Consider the following 16,291-nt stretch of genomic DNA (forward strand, 5'->3'; position numbering starts at 1 on the left):
TTGCTTACTAAATGATCGAACAACGATAGTCCTTGAGAAATGAAAATTATCGCCAACAGTCGTCATGATACGATCTGATAAATGAAACATGTTCTGTCTGTTTCCGCGTGCGCTTTGGACTTCAGAGAAAGTTTGAATATTTGTTGAAGAACGCAGTATCTTTGAGGGTAAAATAGTAATTTAAGATATCATTATTGTATTCGCGTCTTTATAGCTATATTTTGCTCTGAAATATAGCTGGAAGGAATTATATGAATTAATAATTTGAAATACAGAATTGGAGTTTTTAAACCAAACAAAAAAAATCGAATAAACAATTGTCTATATATGGCATCTATTTGTGTTTGAAATTGATTACAACGATCTCGAGATAGATTATCTTTCTTCTTCAGTTTTCTTTATTCTATAATTTAATGTTGCAGCGATTTTTAGATTAAGTTCTAAGTAAATATAGCATAGTAAATGAAATGTTTAATGATTATCAATTGTTAAACCAATATGAGGCAGGAATCTTTTCATCAGAATGAACTAATACGAATGCGTTTTGCAAAAACAATGTAAAATAAATATTCTGATTAAAAAAAATATTTTTGATGAATGCCTGACACTGGCAACTAAATTAATTGTTTTAAATTTTTTTCCACGGAATGTTCTGATATTTATGTGAAAACAATAAGGCAAAGGAATTGTTCTAAAATTACTGTGCATAATAAGAATTACAATTAATTCTGAATTGAAAAAGAATAGGAAGTTTACTTTTAGTTATTATTTTAAATTACTGGTTTCAGAAAATCGCTTTACAACATGAATGACATAAATGTATATTGTTCAATTTTTATGATGCATAATTTTCAAGATATTACACATTATTATACAATATTCAATGTATTTTACAATGTTGATAATAATCATTATCATATAATTACGAAAAACCATTTAAATTCAAAGAAACAATAAGAATTGCATTTCTTTCTTTCAATAACGATCAAAAATGAAAAGTAATTGAAAAATTATGAGAGGAATAAGGATTTTTTTTAAAAAATTATTATCGTGAATTTTTTTCCTTTATTCAACAAATCGTTTTACGATATCATTGCAACACGAATATTACATAATAGTGTATAATTTCACGATATTACATTTCTGATATTTTACGATATGGAAAATAATATATTGTGCAATTTTTATGCTTGGCATATGATTTTTTTTGTATTAACGATATGTAATGCGTCAAAGATTATTATGGGCAAATAATATTTTTTAAATTTAAATTATTAACATGACAAACTACAAATTATGAACATATTTTGAGAATTTATTTATTTTCTCCAAACTTATACAAAATTCGCCTTCAGTCGATACTTTAATTTTTTGAAACTATACTTTATCGAAATCGAAACATTTTCTTCTTTTGAAAAAGTGACATTTCTAAGAATTATGAACGCGTTGCTTAAGAAAGCAACCAAACCCAGCAGAGCAATAAATGTTTCGAGTCAGTTATTGATGGTTTTGTGAGTTATTGGATTTAAACGCACCATTTATCATGACTTATGAAATATTTGATGCCATTTTCTTAGAGAAAAGGTATCAAACCGCATGTTGGATCACAATACATGGCCTATGTTTTTCCCATCTCAAACTGTTCAGGCATAGACGAAACCGAGAAAAGATCACACGAGTATTTTCGTGCAAATGGAATATTTAATAACATTATTTAATTTAGTGACATTGCGAATTTCCTCTGGTGCATATGATATATGATATAGGAGAAAGTTAATCCAAAATGATTCCAAACACATTTTTTTAAAGGATTAGAACGCTTTTATGTGGAATTGAATTGTGTTTTTTGATATGTTGATCATTTTTCTTTTTTTTATTTAAATAGAATTTTAAAACTGTTGAACTATGATTTCATTTGTTATTATTTAACAAAATTGTTGATTCGATAATTTTGTTTAAATTCAAATTCTGACTTACCTGAATTTAATTGATAAAATTTGGAAATGGAACAATTTTAAGCAATTGGGGAAAATATTTTCTCTCATTAAAAAAAAGCTAGGTTTATAAAAAAAATTATAAAATTTTATGTATTACTAAAATGCAATAAATGTTGGTTGATCCACCACTTATGCATTAATTTAATGCATTAGTTAATTTAATGCATAAGTTAAGAATTTAAATGTAAAAAAAAGAATCTTGAATTAATTCTTTTGATATTTAAAATAAATTAAGATTTATAAAAATTTTACAATAAAAAATACTGATTATTATACCGACATAAAAAATGTTTCAATGTGGTCTTAGTATATTTAAAAGTAACAGCTATACAATAAAATAACTTTTATATATCCTTTATTGTATTAACATAAAATGAATATAATTATATATTAAGGTATTAACGTATGAATAAAAATACATATAATCGAAAGTTTAATAAATTATTTTGATTGTTACAAATTTAATGGTACTAATGTAAATTTATTAAAAATATTAATTTTAAATTTTTTTTAAACCAGTACTTGTATATTATTACATAAAATTGAAACATCAATTAAATTTTAAAATTATTTGCCATTAAAGTGGGAAAAAATCATCCCTTTATTTCAAATCTTGGATTCTAATTATAAACATCCTATTTGAATTATTATTATTATAATGTTTTTTTTTTCATTGATGTTTTCGCAAATAAAATGCGTTCGATGTTTTTATTTGGAGTTTATTATATCTATGAAGAAAGCTTTAATAATCTCATCACATTCATTTTCTTCAGCACTTAAATTAATAGCAAATAATTTGTATTTAGAATTTTCATAACAAATGAATTAATCAAAATACAACTCGAAATACAACTTTACATACAACTCGAAAGTTATATTTATCATCTATTCATCTGAAAACAATGCATAGCCGAAGTTTTGCATCTTTTTTTCTTCTGTCTTCTGAAATAAGATTTATTATGCCAGAAATATTAATTTTTTCCTTCAATTTTATATTATAAATTATATCTCACCAGGTGTTGATTAAATCTTATTTATTGGGATTATCGTCATTGGTGAAAGAGGGTAGGCGATGAAAAACATCATTAATCCGAATTATCCAAAGAAGTTCTTAGTTTGGATTAAATTGAAGCCTAATTAATCCGTAGAACTGAAATATTCTACAATTAATGTTTCTATGCAATTATTACGCTGTGTTTATGCATCAAGTGACATATATATTTTTTCAAACATATATAATTTTATAAACAAGTAACATATATAATTTTGATTGTTGTTTGAATGTGTTCTCGTAAAAGAAATAATATCTTTAAAAATTAAGATAAAAAATATTTTTTTAATAATTTTCTTTTTACTGAAAATTGTTCCAACAGAAATTAAATTTTACAAGCTCTTTCGACCTAATTTGTATTAAAAATACGTTACGTTTTAATTAATTCGTTCGCTTTTTAATCGCTTAATAATGGTAAAAGAATTTTTGAAGCTTGATTCTTCAGTATTTATTTTATTTTTAATTTTTTTTCTAATTTAATATATTAATGCTAACGTATTTAATATTGTCTGCATGCTTGTGAATATAAAATCCAGTAACTAAAAGAAGGGAAAGTAGACGTATTTACAAAAAGAAATAAATGTATTTAAAATCGTCTGCATGATTGCGAGTACAAATCTAATAACTGAAAGAAGGAAAAATAATATTATAAGACATACTTAAAATGTATTTAATAAAATTAAAGAACTTATTGTAAGGAAATGAAACTGCTGTTACTGAAAAGCTTTATAATTATTTATTTTATTTTTTTAGTTTTAAACTACAAAAGTGGTTTTTATTCGATAAAATACGCTTCGATGTTATTAAAAATAAAAATTACCATTTAGATTCAAATTACCATTAGATTTAGATTACGAAAGATCCTTTTTTTTATTGAGGAAATACTCCTCATAAATGTAAATAGTATCAAATTCGGTGGCTCTTGTAAAAACGTTTTGGACGATTTTTGCTACCCGCTTTTTGCAAATAATGGGCCAGCCTATAAACATAATCATGTTGAAAATGTTCGTGTTTCTTTTCTTTTTCTAGTCTGTTGACAACTTCGATCTGGCAATGGCCATGAATGGGAATGGACAAGAAAATGGTGATGGATACATCGACCATGTAAGTGTCTTCTTGCTTTTATTTCTTGTAGATATCATTATTAAAGAATGAATTATCTTAGGAATGAACGATGAATCTTCCAATAAGGACATTCATAATTATTATTGAAAGATTCGGAATCTGAGAATGCTGTAAGCAGAGGCGGATTTCCAAGTCATCAAACTAGGCAGCTAGCTGCCTGGGGCCATTAGGCTGATAGAGGGTGCAAGCCAGTAGAATAAAATGTTCTGTTTAACTGATTGACAAATAAATAAGTTTATAAAAAAAATCAAATTCCGCGAAGGATAAAATGATAGGATAATATTAAAATTTTTAAGTTCCCATTTGTTTCATTATTTTAACATTGTTCTTAGAATATTTATAAAACCAAACATCTTTCTAGTAATATTAGGAACAAAAATGGATGCCGGACAGTCTGGAATCATAATAAATAATAAAAAATTATTCACAAAATTAATAAAATAAAAAAGTATTAACTTACAGTAAATCTTTAACATGTTAAAAAAAAGTGTTGAAATGTGAAACTAAGCTGGCCGTTTAAAGAAGGGGTCTCATAATATGCAATGTTTATGGTTACAAAATACTTAAATCTGTCACAAACTGTGTTTACAGAAATGTGACAAGATGGGCAATTCTGCTAATATAACTTTATACCATATTTCATCCATTTAGCTCAGTCCATCTGCATATTGATTTCCTGTTAACTGATTTCTAAAATTGTTATAAAGAATTATAATTTTAATGCAAGGATCTTATAACAAATTTCAATTCTGAAATTATTTCTGGTGTTGATTTATCATTTTCACATGGTACGAAAAGGGGTGGTGATCTTAAGTTTAGGGTTTCATGCAATTTTAGAAGTAAAATATTTAACAGCTGCATATCTTTTTATTTGCGTATTTCATGTACCAGAAATTTAAAAATGAAACGCTTGACTGTGATCTATAATGTAAAAAGTTAAAAATAATATTTCAATTGTTGCCTAAAAGGAAGGAAAAATAGTAGCTGTAACCGATAACTTTATTTTTTGACTTAATCAACTTTTCGAATTTGAAAAATCCATTTTCTTGTTCAAAGGAATGTCAAAAGAAAAAAGAATATTTTTAGTAAGCATCAGATATCTTCACTAATCTTAATTCCTCAGTTTCCTAAGGCTTATATGACTAATACTCTTCCCATACATGAAAAAATGTGACATTTTTTTTTTTTATATAAACTGTGACTGTGATGAATTATCTAAGCATGCACGATGCCTTTGTCATTCATTTCAGCGTCATTACTCATTGATTCAAGGGTTATTTTTCTGAACAGACAGCTCACGACGTCTGAGAAATCTCATTTTTTAAAAAAAATTCCAGTCCAATGCATTTATTTTCAGTATACATAAAGTTCAAATATATTTTCGATACATTTATTAAAAGAAAAAGTAAACAAATAACGTGTACTTCAAACATATCCTTCCGTGTAGGAATAGAAGAAAACTGACCTACCGTAACGCCATTACTTTACTTGTCTTAACGATGCCAAAAGAAAAAGAATAAAAAATCCGCACTGAATCGTTCACTTTTCATTGGTCACACACCGTTTCTAACAGTGTGAAGCAACAGGCAAGTGGAATGCTATAGATATCCATCAATCCACAGGTGTGAAAGCAACCACCCCGCTAACAAAAGCATTGCTAAATACGAACTGCACCGTAAGCGGAACCTCATTGTGTTCGCGCCTTGATGAGATAACATTACGTTGTGGAATTCTTAGTTTTAGTTTTCCCACATTTACATTTATGTATTCTTGAATATACATGTGATAAAAAATATTCACTTCTTTTTGTTATCGGCGACTTTTTTTTTAACATTCGTGAGCGTTATTCGTGTGGGATGAGAATTCGGTATCAAATTCGTCTTGCACGCACGATGCTGTGTCAACTGCGATCCGTGTGAACATGAACGAGATATCATATCTGATTTGGATTAGTTTTATTAAGTGTAACTTCTGCTTCGCTTGATGTGCTTATCGCATTAAAATTAGTAACTGTATCAGATTTAGCAGATCAGATTTTATTTAATTTACAGTTATATGAGAGAAAAGGTATACAGTTCACTTCTGAGGATCCGGTTCACGACTTTCCGTCTTCCGTACTATCCGGTCTAGTTTTTATTTTCGTAATTAAATGAGGATCCGGTGTCCTGGCATAGGGGTAGCGCGTCTTCCTCGTGATCTGGGCATCCTGGGTTCGAGTCCCGGTTCGGGCATGGTTGTTCTGTGTTCTATCTGTGAGGTGTGTGAATGTGCCCCCCTGTATGTGCAAGCGAATGTGTGTGAGTTTCATCTTCATATGAGCTAGAAGTCAGACTTCTGCCCTTGGTTGTTCAGAGGCCTTACCCTCAGAAGCTACTGCAACTCCTTTCCGTGGTAACGCGGACACGACATCATCATCATCATCAATTAAATGAGGAAGGCAAGATGTCTATTAAGTTATCTATTAAGAACTTTTTGAAAACCTAAAAATTGTAATTTTTGACTCATATCTTTGGATTACTTTTTCATATCTGTGTAATCATTTATTAATGAACAATAAAATCAGTTTGAATCAATTTTCTTAAGAATTAGGCCTAATATTTACGTTAATGTTTTGTTTATGTTTCCTGCATTTATGTCGGGCGTTACAGATTTTCTGTTAAAATGTGAATAGTTTATATCCTTTAACTTACTTTTTCTGTAATAAATTCTTAAAACGTGGAGGGCAGTTTATAAACATACATAAACTACCAGTACAGAGCCTTCTATTTTAGCTAGACATGTTACCGGCAACTGCTTCTATAATTCACTGGGCCTCAGCTGCTTTCACATTGAGACACATGGAGGACTTAGTACTCAATAAGAAGTGAGAAAATACGTGTTATAACAGTGAATTTTGGTATGAAAACTTTTTCTTCTGGTATTGGTGGGCAAAGAAATGAATTCATAAAACTCCAGCATATCTGGCTTTTTGGTTATCCGACAAGTCCTTTCGCCATATTAGGCCGGATGCTCGGGAGTGTACTGTATATGTTTTTATAGATGCATATGCTCAGTTTTATCGCTTTAATGTTAGAGATTAAATTTAAAAATTTTGAATATATTAATCAATATGTATTCCAAGATATAAGAACGAAAATAGAAAACAGTAATTACATATTAAGTGCAAAATTAAATTATAATTAAATTTAATTATTAAAAATTTCAAAAAAATGTATGAGATGCATAATTTAGAACTTATTTATTCAATAAATTAAATTTATTTATGTTCATAAAATGAAACATTTCCTAAACACTTCGATTAAAATTTCACTTTAAACTCTTTATTTCCACTAAAAGAAAACAAAATATATCTCTTTTTAATCCTTTTCTAAGTTTATTGCAATGCTGATATTTATAATTCTAAGCCAAAAAATTTTAAAATGTTTTTCAGCCAAAAATCGTTCTTTGACTTCAAGATTATGTACACAATGATTCAAAATTCAATAGAATATTCTTGATGAAAAATTCTGTGCATGTTGAGGTTCGAACTCGCAACGTTAGGGTTCATAGCCGAGTAACAAAGCCACTAGACAAAAGTGTACACTCTTCTCCGGAAGTTGTTAACTGGCTTATAATGTTACCATCACAATTCAAAGAATAATATTTTTTATATTCAAATATCTTTGATAGAAGATTTAAATAATAGTTTGGTATATAACCTTATTGGCGTTGAATGTATAACTCCTCGCACATAAACACACACACACACACACAACTGAATTTTATCTTTGAATAGCGAATATCCATAAACTAAATCTCAAAAGTTTTAAAAAAAGTTTAATGATCGAGACTGTGGGCGGAAAATTTTACTTCCAACCTCAAGAGTGTGTTCAGGGTCATATAAAACTCAACACGTGCCAAGTTTCTACTGATTCATTTAAAGCTTTTAATAACAAATTCTATAATTGGATGCATGAATTGAAATGTCATTGCACGTTTTATGAGTTAAAACGCAATTAATTAAATTGTTTTTTAACTGAAACTAAATTTAAGTATGTCTGGTTTTAACAGTTTCTGTCTCTCATGTCAACGACTTTTTTTTTAGAACAAATTAAAAAGTGTTATTAATTATAATAGATTATTAAGGGCATATTTACTTTTTAAAAAAACACCTAATTGTATTCCTGTTGAGGGGTTACCGACCACAACCGGTGGACACAATCTTTCCCATCCTGCCACTTCAGCATCTTCCACCCACCCCTCCCAAGCGAGCAAACAAGAGAACGATCGAACGAAGGGGTGCTCTGTTTGCATCGAATTGAAAGCACAGAAAAGAGTAGGGGGGTGCGGAAAAGGGTGGAAGAGACTGTCGGATTTCTTAATGACAGCGGAATTCCACCGATTAATTGGAATGTCGGGTAATGAAGGCACGGGACGAAAATCTGGGTGGGTGTGCGAGGGTGGAGAGGGGAGGAGGCTGGCGGTGTGTTATTAAGGGAAAAGAATCAGGGATTCGTTTCGGACTTGAGGGCATTCGTTAAAATTGGAAGGGACCGTTGAAAGGGGGGAATGGAGAGTAAGAATGTTCTTAATTGCGGAATGAATTCAAATTGGAATTGAAATGGATGAATTTTGAAGAATCGGGTGCGAGGCAGGCTTCCATTCGCGGATGAATGGGTTCTATTGAAATTAAAAATTGTAATTATCCTTTAATATTCGGAATTATTTTTTTTTCTTTTCATTTGGTGAATTTTAAAGTTTTTTCTTGAGATAATGTATCATAATGGAACCAGAAATTTAGTATGCTTTTCTTTTTCTTTTTATTTATTTTTTGTCGAATTAGTATTTAGAAGTGGTTTTTTGTTAGATGCAAGTAATTTAAATTAGACCTATTCATATAAAGGAAATGGATAACCAAAACTGTATAATTCTTATTCGCAAACATGTTTCTATATACTGTGTATGTATACGAATGAATTAGATTTGTGTAAAATGGCAAAACATTTTCTGTCTACTAAATTTTATTTTTGTCAATTATTTCTAAGTAATGTTCATGTTTTTCGAAATTTTTCACCAGAACTCTTTAGCTTATTATAAAAAAATAATACAGACTCTTTTTTTTTATTTTTGAGAATGTAATTCAAACTTTTTTTTCATTAATTCATTGGTTAATTACAGCTAGTACTTGTTTTTGACAATAGATGGCAGCCTAATTATAGTTAAACTGATGCAAGATGGACTCGAGAAATAAAAAAGAAACATTCATTTCGAATTATAAAGCTGTGTTAAAAAGTAATGTGTAACCTTTTATCCGGCCCTCTTTTCTTTTAAAAAAATCTTAGATCTCCAGAAAGAAGAAACATGTAAAAATAGAATTTTAAATAGAAAAAAAAATGAAAATCGGTTTGTACAGGAGAGAACAGTTTCCATTTTTCCAAAAATGATCATTTTATTGTAATATAAAAGAGAAAATGATAGATTTTTACATGATTTCAACCAATTATTTCTTGGACTTCATTCTTTTTTCCATATTGGAACATATCTCCTAGAATCATGAAATAATGTTTTACTGTACTTTTCAATACGATTCTTTTAGCCAAAAGAATTATTGCTGAATTAAAGCTGTCCCAAATAAAGATTTTAAGAGTCAGTCACAAAACGTTAATGATATTACATCGTAAATATTATTTGAACGAACTTCTAATCATCGCTTACTAATTACTTCAAACAGTTTTATGTTTTATATACACTGTATATAACATAATTTTGCAGATGCGTGACAAAAAAGGAGACAAATTTGAAGTTTAACTTTATTTTTCACGGAAGGGCATGATTCGTATACAGGAACAAATGTGGAACGCTTCCGTTCGAACCAGAACACTAAAGCAAAGTGTTTGAAATTTTTCCCTTGGGGCTTTTATTAAGATACTCTTTAAAGGATTTCTTTAGTACGTGTCAATTTAAGAAAGGGAATCTTTGGTATCTTTGAAATTATGCTGAAGAATTTAATGATTTTTATCTTTTTGTTTAGAGCGTGAGAACTTAAAGTTTCAGCAATTTTTTAGAGCTTGTTTTAGCAATAATAAATTTTTTAAAAAAGTGGTGTTTTAGAGATAGAAATGAAAAAAATTTTTAGAATAAAGCAACAAGGACTAATTTAAGATGAAAAAAGGAAATGAATTAAGATATAAATTGAATTAAGAGATATCATTACATATACACAATCAAATAATTGTAATCTGAAGAAAATGTTAATTGGGATTTATTAAAAAAGTTCTATTATAAGTCATTCGTTCAACAATTTTTCATGCATTACTAAAACTTACTTTTTTTTCAACCAATAAAAAATATTTCTGATTCTTTTCACATTTAGTAAGAACATACAGCATGATGTAAAGAAAATGGTCAAGATTCATGACTGGCTTGTGAAAATATCGCCCCCCCCCCCCTTCTTGCAAAACTGAGGAAATTGAGATAATTGGTATTAATTGTTAAACTTCTAAATATGAACTTTCTTTTTAGAACAATACGAAAGTAGGCAGTTCGGTATCATTAAAAGGGTTTGATATCTCGCATGGAAAAAGATATCGTCACAAAACGAACAGGCATGCACAGAAAGAGCGCCACGTTTTACGAATGACGTAACTGCTCAGAAGCTAACTTCTTCTGCAAGCAGCAATATATTGTCTCCATATCGATTCCAATATAAGTAACATTAAATTACATGTATGTCCTTCTATATGCTAACGATTTACTTGTAAATTCTTATTTTTAATTGGACCTCTTCAATGTACAGGCAACATGTACTTATTAATGAGCCAATAAAAGACAAATTAATTGTCCCTGCATGCTTCATGAAGCTTTTTTTTTTTTTCGTTCTCAGTCTCTTCTCCGAAACGCTTCACATTTTGTTATTATTAATAGTTTATTTTATCAGCAGTTGCAAGTAATGATGTAAACAATGGCCTTCAATTGGCGTGTATTTAAGCTTAATTGGATTTCCATTCTGACGGAGAGAAGACGTCGCGTTTTTAATTTTTAAGAGAGAGGATGTCTTTCGCGATTAAAAGCTGGTATATAAATGCGCATAAAAGTTTTTCATTTTTTAATTCATTTTTATCCAAGAGAAAATGAACTCTTCTGGTGGAAAACTAACTAACGTCTAATTGCAATTCATAAATTTAATAGCGGATGGAAAACTTTGCGAAGGGGGGGAGGCTTGGGATGGGGGAGATTGTAGAAGGAGGGAAAAGAGAGAGAGAGAAATTTTTCCTTTTTCAAAAAGTCTCTTCTCTGCTGCTGCTGTAATTGACTGATTAAAATGTTTCGTTTGTTGTTGCGTTCCAAATGCTGCAGCTTCTCCCCCGGTCGCAGTTAATTAATTATGGTGATTAGTTTTAATTGAGGTACTAAAACTCGTTCCAGTTTTAAATATTGACTGGATCGCGAAGTAATTAGGGAGAATGAAATAATTAGCCCGGCACTCTTTCTAAAAGGAGTGTTTTTAATTAGTATTTTCTTCCATCAATAAATGTTTTTAAATATCAGTTTGATTTAGTGTAATGAGTTATTTAAATAGCGAATGATAGCACCGGTTCATTGTTTGGCATAAATTTGGAAAATGTAATTGAGGAATATTTGGAATGATGAGACAAAAAACTGGCAATGAAATTTCGCAAGATAAATAAGATTAAATATAAGGTTTTGAATCTTAAAATTAAAAATAATGAAAGGGCCATTTTCTCAAGGATAAAATGAATCGCATTCAAGATTGTTTGCCTTCTTTCAATATGTATGCTAATTCTTTAATTTTTTTCATTTTAAAATAAACGTTTGTCGTGTTTTAAAATAATATTAATTTTAATTGCATTTCGTTAGAAATATATGACTAATAATTTAGTAATGCTTAAAATTTGGAAATTTTTCTTATGCTAATATCTTTAATATATTTGATATAAGTTATCTGGGCTACCAGTTCGTTAAATGAAATTGAACAATAGATTAAAAAAAAAAAAAAAAACTAAAGTCTGATATCGCAAATTTTAAGTTATCATGTAGGAACATTATTTTTTTTAAATCATGTAGTATCAATTCAAGAGAAAAAATCATGTTTTTACTTGATTTATATTTCATAATTACCAATATTCGGAAAAGCGATGGCTTTATATTAATATATATATATATATATAACTTTTGATATATCTCCTCGCTTTTTCGCGTTTATTCCCATTTTCTTCTCAGTGCTTCTTCGGACAATAACTTCTTACGACCCTGCCCTTTATTGGCCAGATGGGAGAATCGTGAACATAACAGACATTCGCGCCAAGTTGTATTTTTGCAGGCGATAAGTCACGAAATGTAACAACCTTCTTTATCATTTTCTAGTAACCCTAAATGCGAAAAATCGCCCATTTCCAGACCATGCATTTCATGGCTTCAAAAATCCCAAACCAAAACATCGTCATGTTCTCACATGATAATATATGCATTCAAAAATTCTCTCTTAACATAAGAATTTAATGCCGAAATAATATTCGTATCAATAAACTGTCCATGTATCAACAGCATGTTTAAAAATTCTACCTTGCCTTAGAGTTCGACTTAATTCATTCTTAAAGAAATTTCGATTTTGCTAATTTAAACTTGCAAACTCTCCAGACATTTTTTGTGGCTCTAATTAATCTGTATCTCATCATGATTCATGCCTTACGTTATTTATATTTTATTTGTTATTACTTGCCTTTGGCGACCATTCATTTGGCGAATATGGTCATTGTTAATATCCATTTGGCGAATGTTACCATTGATTCATCGGTAATATTCTTTGTGCTTTATTTCCATTAAATAGCTTATTCATGAATTTGGTTCCTGATTCATCAGATTGTGATAGACATTAAAATTGTGTTGTTATTTTAAAAGTCTTACACTTTTTTTTCTTTTTTTATGCAAATGAACCTTCTTAATGAGACCAAGTCCAATGATATTGCCATTAAAAATTTAACTGTTCAAGTAATCTATCTTTTAATTGCACATTTTCTTTCGCGATAACGTAACTTCACTTTCATATTCCTCATATAAATTGCTAAGATAACAAACAGAGTTATTCTTTCTTAAGCTTTCAACAATAGAAAAAAATAATGTGATTAATTATTTAATGAATGAATTAAAACGATTAAATTAATGAATGATTAATTTATGAATGAATTAAAACGATTTGAATTCCGTGGGAACACTGAAATCTATTGTTGAAAGTTATACAAAAATGTATTTTCAAAAAGTTCACGAAAAAAAAAATTTTTTTTTCGACAGTTAAATTGGCATTATTGAAAAGATAATTTTTTTAAAAAAATTTTTAAAATAGAATAAAAAAAATAATTTTGAGTAATTTTGTTTTTGAAAGTTATAGCGGTAAAAACCAGAATCTTGCATTATTTTATTAATTAAAATTCTATTGAAAGTTACAAAATATTACTTTGAGTTGCACATTCATACCTTCGAAGTATAAATCTGTGCCAAATTTTCTACAACACACATGACATTTTATTCGACATATTTTTAAGAATCAGAGAGAATTTCAACTATTATATAACCGATAATTTTCGATAATATAACATAAGAAAAAAAATATAGCATACCAAAAATATACCGTGAAATCGAATGAAAAAATATACTACGTCAAATCATTACTATCGAATTAATAATAAATTGTAAAGTTTAATATTTATTTTTTCCGTCATCGCTCGAAAATTTTTAAAACACTCAAAATGAAGTTCACATTTTTATTATTTCCTGGAATATAATAGTCATTTTCCTCGTTTTCATCTAATTCTCATCTGCGTAGAGAATTCTGTGGTAACGACATGGTCTTTGCTTCATTTAAAGTAAACCAACCATTTGATAGAGTCCACATTTCCCTAGATACTATCGAATCAACGACGTTTCAATACCCAAACAACAAGATCTTAACTGATACTTTATTATGGCTTAAATCTTTACATCGTGTTATTTCTCGAGTCTCAAACACCGATATCGAAATATTTATTATTATTTTGATGAACTTCCTTTCCTGATTCGTTCCAAATGGTCAGTCATTGCGTCCTCTCGGTCCCGGTGCCTCGTGTTATTAATCCAAACATTTATAATTTCGGAGGATAGAATTAATCGATGTCTTTCCGACTGTCGAGTTCCGCCAAGTGGTCGATACAATTCACTCCCGAACGATATAGGATTGAAGCTAGAGGGAATTTTCCGTTATGTATGTTGATTGCTTCAAATTTTGTTATTGGTTAATTTTGCTGAATGTACAGTGTGACCTAAAAATTTTGCCCTGATTTCTAAATTTTATTATGAAATAACCATTGTAGATAACAATGCAACATTTTTGTCATTGTTTACCTCCTATTCTTAAAAGCCCCCTCCCTCTTTCATTTTCAAGGTCGAGGTGGCCTGGTAGTAAGATCTCGGCTTCGGAACCGGAAGGTTTCAAGTTCGAGACCCGATTCCACTGAAGAACCGTCGTGTAAGCGGGTCTGGTGTATGTTAAATCCATCGGAACCTTAACGTCCTCCTGCTGGTACGGTCTAGAAGTTTGGAGAGGGAAGGGTGGCTGCTCAGGTGTCGTTCTCGTCATCTGACCGCGGTTGAAAATTACGAGGTCCCTCCCAAAATAGCCCTAGTGTTGCTTTAAAATGGGACGTTAATATAACTGAACTAAACCAACTTCCTCTTCTAGTCTTTGAAGTATTCACAAGAGAAAAGTATGTAAATTAGATTTCGAAGAATCTCTGCTCCTCCCCAAGTTCAAAAAATACATTCGTAGAATTATGTCTATCAATCAATAACACTGTAATCTAGATGGATGAAATATGGTACGCGATTTTTACACCAAATTTGTAGATTTTTATAAAATTCTGAATGAAATCCATTCCTAGGAAGTCTGTCTGTCCGACAGATTATTTGTAGCTAATATCCGATACACTATAAGCTAGACAGATGAAATATGCTACGTGATTTTTACACTAAATTCATAAATTTTTATCAGATTCTGAATGAAATTCATTGCTAGGAAGTCTGTCCATCCGTTACAGATTATTTCCAAGTACAGGTGAACACGGTAATTACAAAACATTGTGTTAGAAAGAAAAAATTTGATTCAGTTTTATTTGATTAACAGCTTTATCTTCTAAAAATGTAACATTCTTATTAAATTTTTTTGTATTACCCCTCTGACTGCTTAATTTTTTACAACCACTATTTAGATGCTTTGTTTGCGAATAAGTTCAAGTATTTTTCAAACAAAGTGAACTGATATTATATGTTACATGATAATAATATGATGTAATAAAAATCTGTAATCGTAAAAAATAAACACTCTAAAATGCGAAAAACGTGGGATGCAATAGAAACTGAACTGATTGCCAACCTGTGGAAATCGCGGGATAAGCAGCTGGAGGGTTGAGTTAAAATTGTACTTTTTCTATCCTGTTTTCAAAAGATTTATTTGTTATACTGTTTATTGACTATTTAAATTTTAAAAAATTGCTTTTTTAATGTCAGTTGATAAAGAGAAATATTACTAAACCCTTTCAAACAAGATCAAGTGTTTTTCCCATTTAAATTGTATATATTGATCATTATCTCTCATGTTCATCAAGGGTATAGCTCACATTTTGATTGTCCTTTGCGCTCACAAGTTGTTGAACACATTTAAAGTTACAGCTGCTAAACAGCAAGATAGTTCATCTTTACCTTTTGGTGAATATGCTCTTAGTTTAAATACGCGTCGATGTTATTGGTTAGAGGGGTCTTTTTTCATATTTTTTTCAGGAAATGCTTAATTTGTTATTTTCTCATTTCTTTATTGAGTTCTTTTTATTTATTGTGATTGTTTTCATTCGAAAATGTAATATTTATTTCCTTTATAATTTAATATTTACATTACAAATTAACCCCTTACCTGCCGGGGATAACTTGCGAGATTCGGTCCCCAGTGCCACGTATTTATATATATATATAGTTGCGAGAAGTATATATACGTCAGGGGCAGTTAACACATTGACTTTGGGAGATGTATATATACGCCCGCGACAGGCAAGGGGTTAAAAGGGAATTCAGCATCTTGTACAAAATTTTCACAGCT

General features: G+C 29.6%; 1 protein-coding gene across 3 annotated transcripts in view; it reads left to right on the forward strand.

Annotated features, from left to right (window-relative positions):
* The window catches only part of LOC129965823 (TOX high mobility group box family member 3-like), a 269,775-nt gene that overhangs the window by 203,738 nt on the left and 49,746 nt on the right, over nt 1-16,291 (forward strand). For all 3 annotated transcript variants that reach the window (XM_056080034.1, XM_056080033.1, XM_056080035.1), the window contains one exon: nt 4,078-4,152. In XM_056080034.1, the coding sequence (XP_055936009.1) occupies nt 4,078-4,152 (75 nt within the window). The remainder of the gene's footprint in view (nt 1-4,077; nt 4,153-16,291) is intronic.

Source organism: Argiope bruennichi, chromosome 4, assembly GCF_947563725.1.
Source record: "Argiope bruennichi chromosome 4, qqArgBrue1.1, whole genome shotgun sequence".
Classification (NCBI taxonomy): Eukaryota; Metazoa; Arthropoda; class Arachnida; order Araneae; family Araneidae; genus Argiope; species Argiope bruennichi.